The 24,068-nt window shown below is 44.0% G+C and overlaps 1 protein-coding gene, 1 non-coding gene and 1 pseudogene across 2 annotated transcripts; 1 reads left to right on the top strand and 2 right to left on the bottom strand.

The window, feature by feature from the left end:
- Positions 1 to 12,431: 12,431 nt before the first annotated feature.
- LOC120639383 lies at positions 12,432 to 12,548 on the bottom strand. The gene has a single exon (XR_005661386.1). It is a non-coding gene; the product is annotated as a U5 spliceosomal RNA (small nuclear RNA).
- Positions 12,549 to 14,767: 2,219 nt separating this feature from the next.
- Positions 14,768 to 16,931, bottom strand: LOC120713918 (annotated as a pseudogene).
- A 4,849-nt stretch (positions 16,932 to 21,780) lies between these two features.
- Positions 21,781 to 23,347, top strand: LOC120713919. The gene is made up of 6 exons (XM_039999878.1): positions 21,781 to 21,953; positions 22,053 to 22,127; positions 22,496 to 22,561; positions 22,664 to 22,708; positions 22,794 to 23,033; positions 23,120 to 23,347. Exons 1-6 carry the CDS (start codon positions 21,876 to 21,878, stop codon positions 23,150 to 23,152), a joined length of 537 nt encoding a protein of 178 aa, XP_039855812.1. The 5' UTR covers positions 21,781 to 21,875; the 3' UTR covers positions 23,153 to 23,347.
- The last annotated feature ends 721 nt before the right edge of the window (positions 23,348 to 24,068 follow it).

Consider the following 24,068-nt stretch of genomic DNA (forward strand, 5'->3'; position numbering starts at 1 on the left):
TACATTGAACTACGCTCGCTACGGCCTATATTTTATAGGGTATATCCACCTGGGTCGACCGTCTATGTCTGGGTGTTAAACCGACGGTCACAAACCCAAAGCGCCGGTGCAGTTGTCCAGAGAGATAGCAAATCGAATCCAACAGAGCACCGGATGAACCGACGTTGAGACAAACCAATACGCCGGTTAAACAAGTAAAATCACACTCGTGGGATCACTGGTCAACATACACCGGTTAATCCGATGGTCGTCAAGAGCTATGCACCGGTGCAATTTGTGAACAGCAGAAAACCCTAACCCACGAAAAAACCAACTCACCGGTTGATCCGACGCAAACAACTTCAAAGCGTCGGTTCATCCGGTGATAGGAAAAACAGAGTCCAGAAACGTTTTTCAGCCCGCGATCTTTGGAAACTTCGATGATTGGAGGATCAAATCAAGTCCAAAGGAGTTCAAATTTTGCAGACATGATCACAAAGGATTTGTGAACATGTCCACCGAAGGAATCGACGAATCACTCCATGGTTTGGGAGGAATCGAGGAATTCCCGAGCAAGAACGGGGTTTTCTTTAGAACGCCAAGAACTTCTATTTGAGTGAACTCGTGATTCCAGGGAGATTAGCACTAGGTTAGATGCATTAGAATCACTACAAAGAGTCACTCGATCATCAGAAACCCACTCGTCATCTAGTGCTCAAGATTCGTCGAAGGAAAATCGAAATCATCCAAAACAAAGCACAAATCGTACGAGATTGAATTGAATTCAAAACCCCGGAGGGTACAAGGAGGATTGGGCCCCCTTTCCCGATCAATCTCGGTACAAAAACTCAAGAATCCATACCTCTAATCCCTAGTCCTAGTTTAGTGTGCTGTTTTTATGTATTGATGTATTGTTTCTTAGTTTTTGTTAGTATTTGCTTGTATGCTTATTGTTGTGCCTTGTTTTTGGCCATGTGTTCGTGAGTAGACGTTGAGCTACCGGAGGAGCCCCAGTACCAGTACCCGGAGCAGCCGTCTTCTGACCAGTTTGAGCAGCAGTAGGAGCAGTACGAGGAAGGCAAGTGTAACATGAACCACCTACCACTTTTAAATACATTTTTCATACTGCATTTAATACTGTATGCCTATAAGGATTTCCTAGCCACTTTATATCCTTTATATATACCTTTGGGTTGCATTTTTGGTTAGTTGTGCTAGGTTGCTGAGCTATAACACACTCTGGTCCTTTTTATTAATTTGATTAATGGTTTACTTGAACTTAATTCTGAGAGTGGCCCTCTGTGCTTCGTGCTTGGGTGGCTCACGTCTCGTTAAAATATGGTTTTTGTAGAAACATGGTTTAGGGGGACAGCACGGTGCTTAGTGCTTTGTTGGCCACTCTCCATAAGGACCGGTTCATAGAGCGACAACCTGGGACAACAGCGCTACCACAAGGCTAGAATGGGATAGACTTGGCGTAATAATTAGATCTTTTTGGTTTGGAGTAACTTACCTGCGGGGCAGGGGCGGTAAGCTTCTACGGCCCTCGTGCTGAGTGGCCTCGTCTGTGCTTCGTGTCTTGACGCCCACTAGACCTACTCCATAGTCGCCGATCCACCCTCGCGGTTACTCCCTACCAACGAGATTCTTTGTAAAGGCCTCGTAGTGTGCTTGCTAGCCATCTCACCTAAGGAAGTGTGATGAACAACTAGCGTAGCTCACGACTTGTGGGTAAAGATGTGCAACCTCTGCAGAGTGTAAAACTGGTATACTAGCCGTGCTCACGGTTATGAGCGGCCCAGATCCTCCTTTTGATTAGTGGGGTTATCTTCCTTTGGCGAGGCAGGTTTCCCCGGGTGGCTTGGTTCAGTTTGGTTCTCAGTAGTATCATGGTTAAATTTGACTAATTACTATGTAACTGGGTTAATGGTAATTCATCAACTCGTAGTAAATAGCTTTAATAAAATCTTACCAACACTTAAAAGCTAATGCAGTTGAGTCAGCCAACCTTAGAGCCTCATAGTTTGTGTTATACTTGTTGAGTACAAGTTGTGTACTCACTCTTGCCTCTTCTCTACTTTTTCCTCTTGGTTACGCTACTGCTGCTCAGTTCCTGCCGACACGAGGGAGTTCGTTCAGCGCTACCAAGACTACGAGGACTTCTAGGTGTTCGTCTCCTAGTCGACGTCCCTGTGGCGCCCTGCTCAGCTTCGGAGGGTTTTTTTTCGTATTTGTACTTCGCTTCCGTTGTATCAGACATTTTTGTCATTAATGTAATAAATAACATTTGTATTTCGATTTATTATGTCTTATTCGTGATATGTGCTGTGATATACTGTTCATTCTGTTGTATATACGTGTGACTTGATCCTGGCACGTATATGATTGCTCGGTTTATGCTCTTTTATAAACCGGGTGTTACACATACCAAGCTCTAGGTGCCTGTTTCAAACCATAAAGTGCTTTCTGAAGTTTATAAACACGGTTTGGAAACTTGGCATTTTCGAAACCAGGGGGTTGTTTCACATAAACCTCTTCTTCGATAAAACCATTTAAGAAGGCAGATTTAACGTCCATTTGGAAAACTTTAAAACACTTAGAAGCAGCAAATGCAAGAAAAATCCGAATCGCTTCCAAACGAGCAACTGGGGCAAAAGTTTCCTCAAAATCAATCCCTTCTTTTTGGCAAAACCCTTGGGCAACAAGATGAGCCTTGTTTCGAACAACCAACCCATCCTCACCCTGCTTGTTTTTGAAAACCCACTTCGTTCCGATGGGATTACAAGCAGGTGGAGGCTCGACTAAAACCCAAACTTGGTTTCTTTCAAAATTTTTGAGTTCCTCATGCATGGCATTAACCCAATTTGAATCAGAAAAAGTGTGTCCAATATCTTTGGGCTCAAAAGAGACAACAAACGCTGAATGAGCAAAGCCAGCGATACTTGTTACCTTGGACCGTGTGACTAGCTCATTGTGGTCACCTAGCATCTGTTGAGGTGGATGACGACGCTGGTTGTGTCGCGGTGCTTCCCTTGTCGAAGTCGCTTCCTCCTCAACCAAAGCTGGTGCCTCCTCAGGTGTAGCTGTTGAAGGCTGAGTCACCTGCTCGATCGGCCCCCGGGAAGTAGATGTAGTCGGGTCGGGGCCGTCATCATCGTCCGAGCTCGTGGCGGAGGCGACTGGGTCCACAGCATGCGTGGTAGCCTCAGCATCACCCTCCGCAGCTTCTTCCTCCTCATCTTCAAAGATGGAGGTGCCGAGCTCATCTTCTCCTGCAACTTCAAAGACAGAATCATTGCACGGTGCAGTCTAGTCGAAAGTGACTTCACAAGTCTCTCTGACGATGTTAGAATCAATAAGCAACACACGGTATGCTCTGGAATGAGATGCATAACTGAGAAAAATGCCGTCAGACGAGCGAGACTCAAACTTATCGAGATTTCCTTCTTTTAGCACAAAACACCGGCAACCGAAAACTCTGAGATGGTCAACACGGGGCTGGCGTCCAAAACGCAACTCATAAGAAGTCTTGTGCATGAAAGCACACAAGAAAATGCGGTTGGACACATAACAAGCGGTATTGACCGCCTCAGCCCAGTACTTTCAAGGAGTCCTATGCTCGTCGAGCATCGTCCTTGCCATCTCAACCAGCGTCCGATTCTTCCGTTCTACAACTCCATTCTGCTGTGGAGTGTAGGGAGAAGAATACTGGTGTTCAAGCCCTTGATCACTGCAAAAGGTGTCAAAACGAGCGTTTTTGAATTGTGTGCTATTATCACTGCAAATTGCTCTCATGGCCTAGGGTAGCTCGTTTTTCAACCTCAAGATCAAGTCTCGAACAAACTCGAAAGCCTCATCCTTGGTTCTCATGAAAAAGACCCAAGAATAGCGAGAAAAATCATCCACGATCACAAGAACGTACCACTTCCCACCAACTGATATCACCCTAGAAGGACCAACTGTGTCCATGTGTAGCAACTCTCCAGGGTGAGTGGTCATCACCTGATTAACAGGCGGATGAGAAGTAGCAATCATCTTCCCGTGGTGACACGGATGGCAAACAAGGTCCTTTTCAAACTTCAATTTGGGCAATCCTCGGATTAGGCCAAGTAAGCTAAGTCTAGACAACAAGTCGAAGCTCAAATGTCCAAGTCTCCTATGCCACTTCCACAGATCAGAAGAAGAACCAGCCAACAAGCAACAAGAAGGGCCAAAAGGAGTTCCAGAGAAATCGACCAAGAAAACTCGGTCACGAGAAACGATCCGGCAAACCAGGTCTCCTCTGGAATCCAAAACTCGAGAACAACCCCCCTTGAAGCGAACTTCAAATCCATCCTCAAGAAGTTGCGAAACCGAAAGCAAATTAAAGCCAAGATTCAAAACCAAAGCAACCTCTCTCAGGGTGAAGCGATTAGAAACTCGAACAGCGCCAACACCACGTACCTTGTCCTTACCATTATCCCCAAATATGATGTATTCTTTGTGGCGCGTTGGGGTGAGGCTGGAGAACCATTTGTCATTCCCGGTCATATAGCGCGAACAACCGGAGTCCATGATCCACATGTTCTCCAAGCCTCCAACCTGCACATCAGTAGTGAGACAAAAGTCGTTTTTTCTGCAAAATAAACCACCAGCCAAAAGTCTTGTATGTCTAGGTATGTGGGCTAAGTTATACCCACGAGTCGGTTAAGTCTTGCTGAGTATTAGTTGCTCAGGGTTTGTTGTTTACCCTATTTCAGGTATAGGAGCTAACTAGTCTTCACATCGGTGGGCTCGATGTGGCGCCTTGTCTTCATGTCTCGGTAGTTCTCGACTTATTTAGTTCCTTCGTTTATTCTCTAGTAAAATGCTCTGTAAGTTAGGTTCTTTTCCGTTGCTATCTTTTCTTTTGTAAGTTTTAAATTTAAAGCTGTTTTGTAAAGGCCTTTATATTATTTACTATTTTTATAATATTTTATCATACTGGTACCGCCTGCGCTCGCCGTCATGCGGAACTTCTGGTGTGTTTCGATCGGCTTGTGGGTTGAAAGCAGCCTGTCAAGCTATACTTAATTAAGCTAATGCGCCTGATACATTCAGATGATGGCGGTTACGTTTAATTAATCATTTTAACTCGGCGGGTCTGTCACAGCTGGTATCAGAGCTGAAATGCACCAGGGGGTACCAGCAATATTATTTTGGTGTTTTCAAGACTAAAAATGAATTTCAGAAATCTACATTTCTTTGCGATTAAGGGAATATGAGAGATTATATCGTAAGCCCTACTTAGTGTAGGTTATATCAGGTGGCTAGATATATATAATAGCAACTAATTTCCATGCAATTATCATTTTTGGATATAAATATATATATACTGTGATTCTTCTGTAGGTACACTAACCCTATTTACGTAGGGAAGATTAGTAGTAAACGGCTAGTATCTATATGGAGAGTACGTATTATGCCACCACAAGAACCTCCGTATATTGCCATAGTTTGAGTGGCAAAAATTTTCCTTTGTGAGGACGTATAGTATAGTCATGCATACATCATATCATACGTATTGTTTTTGCTTTGAATGTTTATTAGCATTTCATCATATTGATCATATTGTTTTGCTTCGGTTGTTATTAGTAAGTTTTGTATAAGTTTCTCCACGCCCCGCACATCTCATTTCAGTAATTCTGGACCATACATGATTGGAAAAACCTAAAAATCAGTGCGTAGTGTTTGAACAAAACGTATCTATTTAGTTAAATAGTTGAAATGCGAAGTACGAATATAGTAGTGATTAGTGTTCTTCGTTTCTGCGGATGAAACCTTCTGGTTGATCTTATTATTTTGAGAGTCAAAATAAGGATGTAATTGTCGTGCATACATTATATTATCCATATTGTTTAATGAGCACTTCCAGCAAAACAACATGTATGATTAGTGCTTATTAATGTTTATTGGTATTTCCGTATGAATTTCTTCACAACATGCACATCTCACATGTCGACTTCTGTCCCTGCTAACAGCATTCACACGCCTCTGTGTGGATAGATACCGGGGTTGCACACTTGGGTGCTGTGCAGAGTGTGCAAATCTGTCGGTATGATTCAGTTTAACCGGTCTGACCGGTTGTAGTACCGGTCTGACTGGTGGTAATCGGTCTGGTCGGTTTGGTGGGTGGCCTGACCGATCATGTTAGATTTTGATGCCTGTAGTTGCAGTTGTAGACCTTCTCTTTACATTAACTTTGTTTCCACTACTATCGACATTTTTCCCAAGAATTGTGATAAAGATATTATTCTTAGATGAAACCTTCCCAAACATAAGTGGTTCTATGACCATTTTATTCTATTTAAACCTTCCGCTATTGGTCAATGATAAGCCGAGATCGTATATCTTCGTCTCTAAGTTTTTCATCCAAATGTTCGAAGATCAACCATCCTAACCATTCTCGGTGAGTAGAAACATCCTAGTGTTCTTCTAACATTGATATTAGGTAATTTCTAATCGCCTTGATTTCTATATCTTAAATAGCTCTACTTGTATTCTTGCTCAAATAAAATATACATAAATCAAGAACTTGAGCACATACATTATAGTCATCGTGATTGAATAGGATTGCAATATTATGGCATTTTATAATCATATATTGTTTAGGTATGGGACTGATATGAAAACCCTGGTTGACCGACTAACTAATGAAAGAACTCGTGTTGTGTTCAAAATTTGTAAATCTTATTCTGATTATTTGTGCTGTTGGGTTGCTCTCTATGATTTCCTACGTAGTGGTGATTGTCCCTCGGACTATAGCGCCGTGACGAGACCTAGGGCCTCGTGTGGACTGCAGCCATATGTTGAGCCGCTGGGTACGCGCTGGTGCTTAAGTACGTGTGGATAGGACCTGCTACGACTGTCTTTTCCTGCAACCCTTGTAATGCGAGTCTGTTTTTAAGGGGGTAGGCCGTGTGCAAATAACAGCGTGAATGGGTAGTTAAACTTTGAGTTTCTAAGAATTTTAGGCCACTAACATGCATTAGAACATATGCATCCTGCATCATGCAACCCAATTACTAAATATAATAAATATTATTGGGCAAGAATATTCTTGGACAAAAACTTTTCCTTGATACTCCAACGATTCATGCCAACCAAAAAGAATTCGATTCAATCGATGTTAGGCTTTCTGTCGATCTTGTATAAGCAACTTGGAGTTGATTCGCCCTTTGAGTTTTTCTTCCTCCAAGTGTTCCCTTGGTTTTCTTTGGATATCCAGAACTGCGTTTAAGCAAGTGCACACGATGGCTAACATTTGTTGGTTCTATATAGTTTTTAGAAGTAAATCATCGGACCTTTGCTTTTTCTTTAAATCTCGGGACGAGATTTCTTTAAGGGGATAGGATTGTACCACCCTGGATACTCCGGGAAATGTGCCCGGATACTCCGGATCGCCCACGTCCTTATTCTATCCCGAGCTGTCTGCTCCCGTCCTCATCTCTCTCATTCAGCTATCGCTCTTCCCTTCAGCCCGAGCTCGAGCTGAGCCCCTGCTCTTACCGCCCCGGCCATCTTCGGCCACCGTTCGTCCATTTCCTTCCGCGAGAGCCTCCCCAACCGTGTTCCTCACCTCCACCGCACCTCCACGAGCCTTGCTCGAGCCTTCCCCGGCGGGAATCGACGGCCCTACCGCCGACCGCCATGGGAGCGCCGCCCGAGCTCCGCCTCTCCGCGTCGATCCGCTTCTCCGGTCCTCCTCCACCCAAATCGACTATGGGAATGGATTCCTGGTGAGCTCCTCCACCTTCCCCACCCCTTTCCCCGGCCCTTTTTCCCTGCCATGCGTCGCTCGCGTCGCCGGCCACCATGGCGTGCACAGTCGTTGGCCTTTTGTTTAAGTTTGCCCGGAAACTCTGGATATATGTCCGGAATCTCCGGATTAGAGGTTTCGGAAACTCCGGATGAGTGTCCGGAAATTCCGGACATTGTGTCCGGAGAATCTGGGGTAAAACCCGGAGTCTCCGGTGGTTGGTTTCTGATTTTTATTATTTCAGCGAAAACTTGCCGCTTGCCTAATAAATCAAGGAAAAATGGTAAAAATACAAAGTTAGTTTTGTTAGATTGGTTATGTCTGTATCTACAAGGGAAAAATATTTGTTCTTGCGAAATGTCCTTTTTGCCCATAGTAGAGTTTAAGTGGTGTTTAGGCTCATTTAATTTGTTTCGGCAAATCTGTTAGTCCAAAAATTATGAAACCGAGGCAGTGGTTTAGTTTAGGCATGTGTAGTCCACTATACAAGTTTCCGGCCTAGAAAATATAGTTGAGGTGTTAGTGAATTCTTCATGTGTTGGTTTATTTGGAAATTAAAGAATAGTTTACAATCAAGAAGAATCAGGTTAAATTAAATTAGAGAGCTAAACCAGTGTTATATGACTTAGCTAGGGTTTATTTTCGGCTAGCTGGTCTGACCGGTGCTTGGACCAGTCTGACCGGTATGGGTCCAGAGACTCCGGCCATTTGTCCGGTTACTCCGGGTTTGTAGTGGTTTATCTACTCTGAGTTTATGTCCGAATATTCCGGGCTTGAGAGTCCGGATACTCCGAGAATACGTTCGGATACTCCGGATTTTTGATCTCGAGTCGCACACAGGCCAGACCGGTATGACCGGTTTTGTATACCGATATGACCGGTAGTAGTAGGGCTGACAGTCGTAATTATATGAGAATCGTAGCGTTTATACTCGGTCGATAGTTGCTTCGTGTTTGTGAAATTATATCCTCATTATTTATATGCATGCACATTAATTGGCATTTCATATGCATTCGTATAGAATACGTGGTGAGAACGTCGACTATAGATGGATCGTGAAGCTCAGGATCGGTGAAGCAGGATTGAGAGGGGATTCGTGAAGACCCAACCCAATGGTCGGAAGGGCCCAAGGCCTTGTTAATATTAACACTAACTTAGTGTTACTCTCAGGCAAGCCCGGTGCACATCATATTATTTCAAATTTATGACACCTAAATATGTCTCTATTACTTGTGCATTAGATTTAGAAATTATTTGGAACCCTAGTTGCATGATCCCTAGGTTCCTTTGAGTTATACTAGTATGTATAGGACGATAGAAGTGCTATGCTTAATGGTTCTCGGTAGAAGACGAGTGATCTCTGGTCACTCGCGAGAAATAGGATGATTAGAAGTCGAGTAATTTCCGGTTACTCGCGAGATACAAGATATATTAATATTTCAGTATATGAGTTGTTGAATTTGATATGTAATGAATGGAGAATTGAGACCGGACGGGAATGATGGGGATATGTAGGTATGGCCACAGGACAGGATTCCTGGGTGTCTTAGTCCCGTCTGAGTTGGTTAAGGACCATACCGTTGTTGGCCCTGCTGATCATGTTTGAATTGTACTAACCGCATACCGGGAGTAGGAGGTAGTCGAAACCGGTAAGCCGAGTACTGCCTTGCTTCGAAAGTACAGAACTTCTACCCACCCCTTAGGGCGAGTCGAGTGGCCGCGGAGAAGTGGGATGCATATGTTTACTTTTGGTGATCTCTCGTAGGGCTCGGCTGACTATATGCAGGTGGGGCGGTTCTGTAGTTTGAGGCGGGGAGGGAAATGTTGGTGCGTGTGGTCCGACGGGGCATACGCGTGCCGTGTTGGTTAGGTCCACCTTACACGGTTAAATCAAATCGATTCGCCGTTAGTCGCTCTCGGATATGAGCACCTTGATCACTGCGTCGCATCGTAGTATCATGATGGGATGATAAGTATATATATATATATATGTATATATGATGAACACATTGAATCTTAATTGATTGCACCACTGTGTTTGCTATAGTTGATTTATGCAAATATTAGATTATAGTTAATTTATATAGAACCTGGAGCTAAAATATTGAAATTAAGGAATTACTTTAGTCACTTTTTCTGCAAAATAAACCACCAGCCAAAAGCCTTGCATGTCTAGGTATGTGGGCTAAGTTATACCCACGGGTCGGGTAAGTCTTGCTGAGTATTAGTTGCTCAGGGTTTGTTGTTTACCCTATTTCAGGTATAGGAGCTAACTAGGCTTCACATCGGTGGGCTCGATGTGGCGCCTTGTCTTCACGTCTCGGTAGTTCTCGACTTATTTAGTTGCTTTGTTTATTCTCTAGTAAAATGCTCTGTAAGTTAGGTTCTCTTCCGTTGCTATCTTTTCTTTTGTAAGTTTTAAATTTAAAGTTGTTTTGTAAAAGGTTTTATATTATTTACTATTTTTATAATATTTTATCATACTGGTACCGCCTGCGCTCGCCGTCGTGCGGGATTTCTGGTGTGTTTCGATCGGCCTGTGGGTTGAAAGCAGCCTATCAAGTTACACTTAATTAAGCTAATGCGTCTGATGCGTTCAGATGATGGCGGTTACGCTTAATTAAACGTTTTAACTCGGCGGGTCTGTCATAATTGTAACAGAACGGCCCATGGGCCGGGCGGTTACTGTAGCGACATGTTACTGTAGCGTCGGGCACAGTACCCCTTCCCAAACTGAAAACAGAGAGGGAAGTGAACCAACTTAAATAGCCGGTCGCGAGAAGCTGTTAACTCCGGATCGATTCTTTTGCGCAAAGCAAGGACGAAAGCGCAAAAGAGTTAATTAGCAGGTGTGGTCTACTCAACGTGTAGAGTAGATCTTAGCTGTTATCCCGGGCCGGGTCGTTACATTGGTATCAGAGCCGACTCTCGCGGTTTCACGGGTAGGTGTGCGTCACGGGCCCAGCATGTACATGGGCGCGTGGCGGGTCAGTGCGCAGGCATCTGGGATGCGCCGTTGGCACTGAACGCACGAACGTGTACATATGTTGATTGACACTAGGACATATAGTCGTGGCCAAGAAAGGAGATCCTGGTTCTTTGTCTCGTATGGGTAAGCTGGTTCGATGATTCGACGAGGACGTCGAATCCTAAAGGGTGGGTGATTGTAACAAAACGGCCCATGGCCAGATGGGTCGGGTGGTTACTGTAGCATCGCGGCACAGCACAGCACCCTTTTAGTCCCAAACTGGAAACAGAGAGGGAAGTGAACCAACTTAAATAGCCGGTCGCGAGAAGGTGTTAACTCCGGATCGATCCTTTTGCGCGAAGCGAGGACGAAAGCGCAAGAGAGTTAATTAGCAGGTGTGGTCTACTCAACATGTAGAGTAGATCTTAGCCGTTATCCCAGGCCGAGTCGTTACATGGGCCGTCTCACAACCAGTGATTTGGCACACGGGGCCAGCGAGGGGATTTTTTTTACCCTCAGTCTGAAATTCGCTCCCACGGGAAATCGAACTCAGGACCTGAGGGATGCCGCCGGAGTGACTAACCAACTGGGCTAGCATCCTTTGGCCAATCAGATACTGTTGATTGTCCATAAACTTGAGAACTTGCATGTGTATTTATGATTCAGTATGTCACATACTAAAACACAACTGAATGGTAACAGAAAATGGTCTAAATTTAGTGAGCATGAAGACACAATCCCGATTGTCCTTGGTACGCCTTATGATGATCAATGACAAACGACACCAACACACATATCCCTCACACAATATTACCATCATCACATAATGGCATATAGAGAGCGAATTTGAGCTTATAATTAGAAGACTTGAGTACATTACAAACCACAAATTAAAGGTACTCGAAGCTAAAATTTAAGTTGGGGAGCGACAAATTTGACTACCGATGAGTTATCATCCTACCTAATATGCGCTTGCCTACTAAATGCCAACACATTGTATATCTAGCACATTAACATTAGTATATAATGGAGTTCATAGTAATTAAAACAAGAGTAATGATGCCATTGCCCATGGAAATCACCGAAGATTGCTTGACCAGGCATCCATCCCCATCGCCATCATCATAAGATAAAAGTATCAAAACTCAACCTAATTCTCAATTATAAAAAACAGCACGAGATGAAGGTGCTTCATAAGACATAGGCATAAGTAATATAAAATGAGGAGAAATTAAATATGTTAAGGAATTTGTCACATGTAGACCTTTTGCATAAAGGTATCTTGACCAATTAAAAGTGGTAAACTAAAAAATATATTAGCCTATCGACTTATATACAAAGGAAAAGATATTCCAAGGATCTGATACAAGACATCAAATAATTCTCATAAAAATCCCAACATAGCACATTGCAGATGAATATATTATAAGAATATAAAAAGACACTACGATGATATACAAATGAGGATTAGGTTGTTAGATGTTACCTTGGACTCAATAACAATAGCTCCATTATCTCTTTATTCAAGTTTTATATCACAGTGCTTACTATGTTAAGTCTTCCACAGCGCTATGCCACTATCGGGTCTTTCTAATGCGAAGGTCCCTCCAAGTATAGGCACAATGTAAATTTACAATTATGAAATGTTGGGGCGAAGGTCCCTCCAAGTGTAGGCACAATGTAAATTTGCATTATGAAATGTTGGGGTCTCCTCATTAGGAGGGATTCCACTAAAAATAGCAGTATGCTGCTTGATGTGGCAAGCATACAGTATTTTTTAGTAAAAGACGAAAGAATAGTTCACTTTGTGCTCACCACGCAACTCCATGACTCAGTTGAAACCATGCTCCCATTATAATGCTGTTTGTGGCTGCGCCATGTGCAAAGAAGCAGCAGTATGGTACTAATCATTACTAAAATCAAAGCTGAAGTCCAAACCAATCAGGTAATCTATTTTTTGAAATCCCAATCAGGTAATCTTAATCATGTACTATCATATCATATCTTTAGTAAAGGTGAAAGAATTGTTCGCTTTGTGCTCACCACGCAACTCCATGGCTCAATCAGGAACCAGGCTCCCATTATAATGCTGTTAGTCGCTGTGCCATGTGCCAAGAAGGAGCAGTATGGTACTAATCATTACTAAACCATGAGTTCTATTAGGGCCCATAATCAGGTAATCATTAATCATGTATTATTGGGCCTAAACATGCATTACATCTGTGTTCCATTAATCAGTGTCATATGAACTTCCTCAAGAAAAAAAATATGAGGGAAAAAGTAGATGTGCTGAGATAGTGCTGTAAGCGTTAGGTCGATGGTGAGGCAACTGATGGTGAGATGTACCCATCAAAGTACACCCACAAGAGAAGCATTTCGCAAGAGACAAGTTCTCGATTGTATCAGATGAACGAACAAGCTTTGACTGCAAGAACGCCGACACCTCAAAAGTCACACAACAAAAGTTTGTAACAGGAGAATGTAAATTTGCTGGCATTAGGCCGCATGTAGTCTTAAAATGAACTCTTTGGACGTGCGAATATGATTACCTCTCTTCATTCATTGAAACCTTGGAAGAAATCCTAGTAACATTTTGCGATGCTCCCTTGAAAAAAATGGACAAATCATAGAATCAGCTCTACATGGGCTTAAATGTCCAAGCAGCCACGTTTTACGACCCCAAATGATCCCACAGAATCAATATCAATGACGGGTGTTTTCAAGTTGTATCACAAGGTATACATACTCAATAGATGAATTTTGGTACTCACAGAACATTTTACTCTAATGGATAGAAAATTGGTGCATAATCTGAGTTCAAGTCGCTTTCAAAAAGTGCAGAGTTTTCTGTCTTATCTTCGAAACCTTTTTGCTGTGTATTCCGCAAAAGGAACACAGTATATCACAAGGCGTGTACAAGGATACTTTGTTTTTTTTTTTTTTGGAAGACACCGACGTGACCTTCACAAATGGAAAACATTGTTCAGACGGATTGAAGATCTAGTTACATTATGCATTCACACTAAACAAGAACAAAGTTGGAAATAATTAGAACAAGGTAAAACAAGGTTTATGTGAATGCAGTTCAGAATCAACAGTGTTGTTCCACAGCAATAAACTGATGATTAAGAGCCTGTTCAGACTTTGGAATATCAACTCCTTTGGATTCAGCAATAAACCAATGATTAAAAGATTTCGAGAGCAATGGCCCGCTTCGAAACACATAATACCCTAAGAAAGCCATGACAATAGCAAGGTCCAGACTCTAGTTGCACGAAATGAATTCCCAACTGTAGCTAGTACAGTACCCTTTCAAAGTTTAGACCACCAAATAACTTTCTACAGATGAAACAACAAACAAGGGCACTTTGTGTGCTATTTACAACATAGCTATTTCATAGTTCATACATTAACTAGAAATACATATGTGTGGGGGGAAAAAACTGCAAATCAAATTTATGATTTAACTAAGTAAAACTCAGAATGAGAGCGAAATGTGAAAACAATATAAGAAAATAGAAACAGATTATAAGAATATCTGATTTAACTGGTACAAGCAAGGTTTTCAAGGCGTCGCCTAGGCGTCCAGGCGGGAAAAAAACCTGGGCGTCCGCGTCGCTTTTCCATTCCTCGCCTTGCCGCCATCCGCCCGGCGCTCTGCAGCTGCGCTCGCCATCCGCCCGGCGCTCGCCGAGCCGCAGCCGCCGCGCGCCGTCCGCCCGGTGCTCGCCGAGTCGCAACCGCCGGCCGCCACCTGGCTGTGGTCGCGCCCGCGCACGCCGATGCGGCCGCCTGGCACCAAGCACCAGCGAGCTCAGCGCCTGAGCCGCGCCGTGCTCGACCGCTCGCCGTCTGCCCGCGGAGGTGGAGGAGGCAGGGGGGCAGCAGCGGAGGTGGAGGAGGGCGGCGGCAGCGGGTGAGGAGGCAGAGGCGGGCTGGCGGCGGCGGTGCGGCTAGAGGAGTCGAGGAGGAGGAAGAGGTGGGGATGGGAACCGGTAGAGGTTAGGGTTAGGATAAGTAGTGGGAGTTTGGGCTGCCTGTGTTGGGCTGATTTAATGGGCTTCTTTTCACCTTTAGGCCCACTAGTTCTCTCCTTTTCTTTTTCTTTTACAGGTGACTATCTAAATCTGCTAGGTTAAAATCTAATCAAGAAAGTAATTAAGGCGTCGCCTCGCCTCGCGCCTTAACCACCTAGGCGTCCGAGCGGTGGCCCATCGCCTCGCCTCACCTTACCGCTTTAAAAACCTTGGGTACAAATGAACTGTAAAGTCGCAAGTCATGGCTACTACAAATGAAGATTTATAGGAGAACATCTAAATACTAAAAGATAACCAGTTCCAAGTAAGAGCTAATCCTGTCAAATGATAGAGCATCTCCAACACTATAAAATTCATGTTAGATGTTACTATAGAAAAAATGCAAGAAGTCGTGACATACATCTTTTTCTCCTTGTTAGCTGCCACAAAGAAATTATTGGTAACAACTAACAACTAGTTTGTGGAAGGACTCTACTGAATTGATTAAATATGCCACAGCCATATCAACACAAAAAGGGGGGAAAATCTTTAAAGCAGGCATATCCGGGAAATTTCCTAATGATAACAACAGTCATGGCTAAAGCTCATAGTTTAAGTTAACAATGCAGTTAAGTACTTCAAGAGAATGGATCCTCTTTTTCTACATTTCTAGGGATGGCGACGTAGCCACATTGAACCCATTGGCTACAAATCTAATCAATTAACAAGTGATGACATGAGAAAATAGTTATGCAGCTCCAAGTAGCTAACCAACAAATTGCAGAATGCAGAGTACCGTAGTCCAGACATGCAACACAGCTACTGACGGACAGTCCGACACCAAGCCGAGACAAAAAGAACTCCAGCCAGTTGATCACACAGTTACGGACGGACACCAAGCCGAGACATAAAGAACTCCAGCCAGTTGATCTCATAGGCCACTGCCGTCATATAGTTGAAGGACCGTTTCCAGCCTGCTAGTTTGGTTGCTAAACCTGACTGGAGGTTGAGCACGTATGCATTGTCAGGATCCGAATGGTATAACGCGAGCACGGTGCCACTCTTCTCCCCAACAGAAACCATGGATAGCGACTCCGCTCCGAATAGCCCTGGTTCCACACCGACCTGGAGTACTTGAGTGCCCATCCAGTCCCCAGTGCCTCCTAGATCTCCATCTTTCTTTGTCAAAATCCATAGGTGGTTGTTGTGAAGATAAATCAGTGAAAGTCTTTCATCAGTGCTCAGGCACAGCCAAACGTTGGACCGGTCCACCCGCATGGTGCGTGGAAGCATGTCGAGGGGGAGCTTGGTTGCAGAGACAGACCCAGTGCCGATGCCAACATCCATGGTGTACAAGCTCGGTCCATTCGGGCTGCTGCTGTTGCCATGGAAGAGCCAGCAGGCAGTTCCTCGGGTAACTGCAGCGACCCGGCTACCATAGGGGCTAGGGCCCTGCCAAACTTCCCTGGATTACGCTCCACCTCGACGCAGCAGCTGCCGATGAGAACTTGAGGATATACACTCGTCCATCCTCGTGATGGACGCCGGTGAGCAGCACCTGGAAGAAGGTGGAGTAGCCATTCGCCGGCCGGTGGTGGCCAGCACCGTGGTCGGCGGCCGTGAGGACAGCGAACCCCCTGACGCCCTCGTCACCGAAGCAAGCGACATCCAGCGCGGGGAGGAGGTCGCGCTTCCCGGCGAGCAGGTCGCACACGCAGAGGCGAAGGACGGTGATCTTGTCCGTGGGTCGGAGCGAGAGGCGGACGAGGAGGAGGGCGCCGCGCGCCGCCACGGGCTTGGCCTGGTCGAGGACGCCGGCGTCGTCGCGGACGAAGGAGGTGAGGAACCGGCGCCCGGGCCCAAGCGCCGACCCCGGCGCCGGGACCAGGACCGGGGCCCGGGACGGGAAGAGCTTGGAGACCTTCCGCCGCGCGTTGGCGCTGAGCTGGTGGCGCTGGACGAAGAACCCGAGGAGCGAGGGCCCGCCGCCCGCCGGCCAGAGGCGGTAGCGGCGGAGGAAGGCCGGATCCGCCACGAGGCGGCGCCACAGGTGGCAAACCGTGGCGCAGCGGAAGAGAGACACCACGTCCGGCACCCGCGCGAGGATCTCGGAAACGACGTCCTCCGGGAGGGCCGGGACGCACGCCGCCGCCGCCGCATCCATTTCTGACATCTCGCCACCAGATCCCGTGTAGCCTCCCACCGCCAGAAAAAGCTGCGAATCAATGCGGCGAAATCGCCATCCGGGTCAGGGTTTAGGCTACCCACCGGTCCGGCCAAACCGACGGGTCCGGTACTGTATATAGGACCGGTTTGGCCAGAAATCGGTTTAAACCGGTCGAAGTCAAATTTGAATTTAAAATCTCCTGTGCAAGTTCGTACCGTCGGTTTGATTGGTAACCTGCCAAATTTAATTTTTTTTCTTTTTTGGTTTAAATTCAAATGCCCGCAAAGTATATTAAATGAATGTTTGTATAACATGTTTTAGCCTAAATGAACCCTCTAACCCTCTTTTGTACTATTTTTACATTGTATTTGTATATTTTTGTATGCACGGTTTTTTTGTTTAACTTCAAATCCCCGCAAACTACACTAAATGAACGAATTTTTAAGAAAATTTGATACCATTAGATTCGTCGCACCTTGAAGTATTTTTAGGAATTTTTTGGGAATTTTTCATTTTTTTAATTTGAATTTGAATTTTAAATTTGGGCCGGTTTGATACAGGCCCAAACCGGAACCGGCCCGGACCGGTTTGACCGGTAACGGGTCAAACCAGACCGGTTCCCAACAGTTTTGTGAACCTTGATCTGGGTACGGCGCTGGAGGGGGTAGGACGGCCGGCGACGACCCAGCGGCGGCTGGGAGGCCGAGAGGGGAATGGGGGTTTGGCGGGGGAGGGGGGAGGAGGAGAGGAAGATTTGGAGGAAGGTGACGACCCAATTGGAAGTTGGTGGGCCAGGCCAACGATCACTCTTTGGGGTTCCTTTTGCATTGGGCCCATAATCTGGCCGACATTGTTGTTTCAAAAAAAAAGTTACTTCCTCAAAAAATCAAAAAAAGAAAGAAAAAGAAAAAAAAAGTGTTGCATACTATGTCAGACAGGACCATTGTGAGACGACTGAACTCTAGCATCTCCTTATCTCTCATACCCTATATATTTTCTTTCTTCATCACCAATTATACTTTTTATATTTTTGTTACCGACTGCTGTAGTAGATTACTCAAAAGATAAAATAGAGAGAGGAACCCCTACATTTGAGTAAGAGGGAGGTGTGTTTTGACTATTGCCAAAAAAAATTGGTATTAACGATGGAATTGGTAGTCTATTGGAGCACCTTCCATTACCAAAAAGAACAAATTTTTTGTATTAGGAAGAGGAATAGACAATCTGCTAGAGATGCTCTTGTATCGAACTGCATCCAAAACCAAAACCGTCTATATATGGATGCAAAGTATTTTTGCTGCAGAACGCCAGCATCATGGTGCGTGCAAAAGTACAAAGCTCGTATTTCTCCATGAGCATTAAGAAATTGCTGGATTAGGTCAAATCATGTATTGCCCAAAATGAAATCTTCGCATGTGTGAATGCGGTCCGGATTGTATGCAGCCCTTTTCACTGTACTTTGTCAGAAATGTTTATGTTGCCCGAGACAAAACGAAAAATGAGATTTCTAAACATTTCCTGGTTGTTGTTGTTGTTTTTTACCATTTTCACTCACATTTGAATAGTTGTGGGAATAAATCTACTTTATCATTTTAACTATAAAAACGAATATTCTACACTTCGAACTATCCAAAACCGTCTAAATAACTCCTACATGATTTTTTTACCGAGATGGTTTGGACATGTCCAACGAAGGCCTCCTGAGGCGCCGGTGCGTAATGGGGTTCTTGAGCGGGTCGACAATGTAAAGAGGGGTAGAGGTAGACCTAAACTGACGTGGGATGAGTCAGTTAAGAGAGACCTTAAGGATTGGAATATCTCTAAATAGATAGCTTTGGATAGGAGCGCTTGGAGACTAGCTATTAATGTGTCTGAACCTTGAACTTATTTCTTTCGGGTTTCATCTCTAGCCTACCCCAACTTGCTTAGGAAAAAAAGGCTATGTTGTTGTTGTATATGGATGAAGAGTTTTGCTCAATGGGCAATATTGCATTAACCCCAGCTCTCAGTATTGATGGTAATACAATTACGACTAACATTGCAATATAGTTGGCATTAAACACAATTATAAAGAGTCTTAGATGTCTCCATGGACACTTATCAGTTGGTCATCATTAACCACAACTCTTCATCCTTTTAGTACTGTTTAGTTAAATATATATTTAGATGAAGAGTTTAACTAAATACTACTCTCTCTATTCCACATTATGTATTCTTTCGACAAAAGAAATACCATATCGACCTCGCGAGTCCGAAAAAAGCGGATCTGGCCCCCGCGTCGTCCTTGCGGCGACTCGGGCGGCGGCACCAACAACGCCGCCGGGGCACCTCCAACTGCCGCCCCAAGTCCTGCCGCCACCGGAGTTTGACGCCGGAAGTCCGGCCGGAGACGATGATGGCCGGCGGCAAGGATCACTTCGCAGCCGCCACTGGTCGGCTTTCTTCCTTTCCTCCGCGGCTAGTCGTCACTTGCGACGGCGGATCGGCGGCGGCGGCACAGCAGGCGTCCTACGGCGTCGGCGGCGCGGGCGTCTATGGTAGCGACTGTGTGGGTGTGGGGCTGGCGGCGCGGTCCCTCGCGGTAGGGCTCGGTCATCGGCGGCCTGCGGCGTGCCTCCCCGGGGGTGGCCCGGCGGCGCAGCGGTGCTTCACCACCATGGCTGCATCGGCAGCGGCCCGCGGCTAGGCGATGGCGGCGGCCCGTGGCTCCATCTGCGTTGAGCGTCCTCTCCTTGGCTGAGTTCAAGGTGGAGGACAGTCTTCTTCGCTGCGGTGCTTGTTGCCGTGGGGTTTGCCTCCCATTGCCACCCCCTCGGGGTCCTGTTGGGTGCCATACAACCTTTGGTGGTGCTGCCGGGGGTTGCCGTGAATTGCTTCTTGGTTTTTTGGCGTGCAGGTTCTCAGGCGAAAGCCTAGCTTATGCATTCCAGCGCTGGTGATGATGGTGCCCACTACTAGAAAACCCCCCTTTAGATACGTTATAGTAGTAACACCACTTCAAAGCGTCTCCACGTCGGCTCGTAAATACGTTTCATGAAACATTTTCGAAAACGTGTGAAATTGTCACGATATTAAACACGCTTATAGTGTCAATAGTGATGTTAACACATTTCTTAACATGCTATTTGAAATCGTCTCAAAATGACACGGAGTTAGACACACTTCTAGCGTTCTTAACCTATAGACACATTATAAAGTGTATCATACATTTGTCTGTATCCATGTAAAGACGGTTTTTTGACATAATTGTAAAATCGTGTCAAATTGATACAAATTTAGACATGTTTTCAAATGTGAGTAGTATGTAGACACATCGTTGCGGTTGCGGTCGGCATGCCGCAAGGCGAACCACGCCCGCAGACCGGACAACCACGTGCCGTAGCGGCGGATGGCCTCCCGGAGCTCCTTCCGGCTGATGCACCCGTCGGTGTTGAACTGCTTCAGCCAGAGCTTAAACTCCAGCACCGTGATCGCGTTTCGGTGCTCATTGCCCGCGAATAGGCACCGTCGCCCCTCCTGGCTGGGTGGAGCTCTCTAGGAAGCTAGTAGTAGTAGTCCTGCACGATCTGAGGTTGCGATCAGTTACTGCTCTTTTATAGGTGCACCGGGCTAGCCTGATCATATTACCACTTGGAATAAATAGTGAAGGCTGAAAAAATCAAAAAAAAATCTTTTATATCACCTTTTAGATTAAAATAATAAAGTTTTATAAAAACATCCTTTACAAATAATAATAAATTATGCTCCAATATGGAATTAAACTCTGACCTCTATGCTCAAACTCTAGAGCCAAACCATTGCACGATGTAATTTTAGTAGACTGATAAGTAAATTTTTCTAAATAGCAGATTGAAAAGAGCAAAATTCAAGAGAGGGGAAATAATTTTGCTACACAAAAGAATCGAACATCATCAGATTGAAAAAGAGAAAAATTCTAGAAAGGGAAATATTTTTTTTTGCTACAACAAAGAATCGAACAATGGCCTTCATGGCTAAAAGATGTTGTCAAACCATTGTTCCACGGCATATATTGTGTAAATGTTGTCTACAATTATTTATATATCCAAAAGTATGCGCCTCCAATACTTGGGCCCAGGTAGATCATCGCCGTCCCAAATCCACGCAGAGGAGCGCCGCCACCACAATCCACAATGGCGCACGCCCCTTGAGGCTCTGTATCCAACCTCTTGCGGCAGATCGGACTCCAAAGTAATCCTCCATCGAGGTTCCCTGTCCAGGCTCCAGAACGGGTAGGTCAAGTCCAAGTAATCCTCCATCGAGGCTCCCTGTCTAGGCTCCAATGCGGCAGGTCAAGCTCCAAGTAATCCTCCATCTAGGCTCCCTGTCCAGGCTCCAGTGCGGCAGGTCAAGCTCCAAGTAATCCTCCATCGAGGCTCCCTATCCAGGCTCCAGCGCTGCAGGTCAAGCTCCAAGTAATCCTCCCTCTCCCTTGATCCCACCGCAGTATTGTCCCATACACAGCTCTGAATCTTGTAGAGAGTACAAATGGGTTTTGTTTTGAATCGATGTTGATTAGGTACATACGGTTTATGTATATAGAAAGATAAATTTTAGAACTGGCAGTAGAGATAATAGTGTTGAAACTCAATTCCTAATGAAGGCACAAGTCAATTTTATTGGATCAAGTACTGTTCAAGTGTTTGCCATGCTGGTGTCACCTCCTGATTGAGGATAGCTATTAGAGGGTTTTGGATTCTATTTTTGTTTCTCCTATAGCAACAATAACTTAGAATTCTTTTTTTTTGTTTGAATGTTGAATATCAACTTAGAATTCTAATTTCTGAACAAGGGAGTTGATAGCATCCCCTTCCTCTCTGAATTGTGATGTAATGGTTCTACAATTAATCTGTTACAACTGATTTGTCATGCACCAGAGAATAGGCGTATCAGTTCAGCACATGCAAGCAATAAAACATTGGTTTTCTTAATTTATTGTAGGATGGTCTTATGGAAACAGAATGTGATACTGAAAAAAGCCCTGAACACTCAAGTGGTAATGACAACTCTCCATCAATTGATGCGCAGGTAATATGGTGTCTACTTTATTTCTAATATACTTGGCTGCCAAAATAATTTACTAAGTTCTTGCTAATGTTATATAACATGGTTGATGGCACTTTGTAGCAAGCACCTGTCCAGATAAATAATGGAGCCACTGAAGACCACACATCTTTATCAAATGAGCAGAGAATTGCAAAGGTATGCTTTTCTCACTCAGATCATAGTGATTAGGAATAGCATAAACAAGTAGACATGCATCTTCACTTAACTATATACTTGCTCTGTTTTCCTCTAAGTTTTTATTGCAAATGGCACAAAATAATCTGAGATCAGCATATAAGTAAATGAAAATGATAACTTTATTTGTCTATTATGCTATGCTGCACACCACATGAAACTTCAACTTGTTGGCTGCTGTGTTGTGCTACTGGTTGGCTGCTATGCTATTGTTTTCATGGCCCTGCAGCTATGCTGCTAGCTCATTGGCTGCTATATGGGCTAATGTAGCTGTTGGACTAATTATTTTTGTTAACTCTGAGGTAAACTAATCTATGCTATGCATATAGGAGGGTCATGCAGATAAGGGTGATGCAGGCACTAACTTGCGATCTGATACTATACAGACCAACATGGTATGACTAAGCTATGCTTGCAATTTTGTTTCATATACATATTATGCTTGAACTTCCTAGTGCAATGTAATGTTTAGACTATGAAAATTATATCTATTGTAGAGATCTCGAAGAGTTAAAGCCCCCAGTTTGAACCGATCGGAATCGGTATGCATTTGTTTGTCTTGTTTCATTAAAATAGGAATTAGTTAAAAGGTTCAAATATAACATCTTCATGTTTGCAAAATGTTAGTGTGAAATGGAAGTCTACCTTATTTCACTGAGAAACAAAGGGAGAGTGGCGGCGAAAGGAACATTAAAGACTACTGATAGCAAACGAGTTATTGGTGGAAGCATGCTTGGAACGGAATTTGTTGGTGTTTATGTTGATAGAATTGAAAATAAGGGAGATGAGGAGTTACCTCGACCACTCTATAGTATTTGTACTCTAATGGATGCTGTTGGCTTTATTATTCCTTGGCCCAAATCACATGTAAGTTCTCTATTTTGTTCACTTCTTTACAGATCTCTAATATCTTCACATATAGTGCTATTCATCATACCCCCATCCCACTGCAGGTGAAAAAAGTTATGAGTTCAAATCATACCTGAACCAGCTTGGAAAGAAGTTCAAGCCATGAGTGGAAAGGAGAAAGAAAGGGCAACGAAAGATAGATATATTTTAGTTGTTACAGAAAATTCTAGAAATATTTGTATGATACTGCTACTTTCTATGTTTCTTTGGGAACAAATTTGTCTTGTTCAGTGTACTTCAATTAATGGATGAGTTGGTTCCAGAATTACTCAGTTTCTTGTTTTCTGAAGGCAAAGAATTGATTGCAAATGCAATGCTATGGCTTATTTACTTTTCCATTATTGCCCTGACAAATTTAAACAAGATAATATTTGAATTATAAATGTAAATAAAGAATCTTAATATACTAATACACATGAAATATAAATGTATGTATGAAAGTGTCTTTACTTTTCTTAATACGCAACATGGTGTTACTATACAACGTGTCTATATCTATAGATGCGTAATAAAAATGTGCCTACGATATTGTTTCTTTGTTTGTTTAGATGTAGTCAGGTGTTACAATAAAGTGTATCACATGGCACATCACCTGCCACGTCACCTGACACGTCGACCGCCACATTGTCCATCATGTAAAATGCATAGTATAAAATGTATCTACTAAATCGTCTCTATGCTACTAAATACGCAATTCGGCATCATTAAATAACGTGTCTGCATTATTAGACATGTTTTATAAGTATAGCTATGAGATTGTCTCAATATTTCTTAATATGATATGAAGTGTTACTATACTACATAACGACACCACTACACACGCTTTATGCATGTTCCTACAAAATTGTATTAATGGGTGTACACATGCATCTAACGTGTCTATGAAACGTCTTTTTTTCCCATAGATACACTTCAAGAATTCGTCTCTACAAAGTCTAACACGGTCCATACAAAGACGCTCCTAACACGCTTTATGAAATTGTATCTACATTG

Source organism: Panicum virgatum, chromosome 6K, assembly GCF_016808335.1.
Source record: "Panicum virgatum strain AP13 chromosome 6K, P.virgatum_v5, whole genome shotgun sequence".
NCBI lineage: Eukaryota > Viridiplantae > Streptophyta > Magnoliopsida > Poales > Poaceae > Panicum > Panicum virgatum.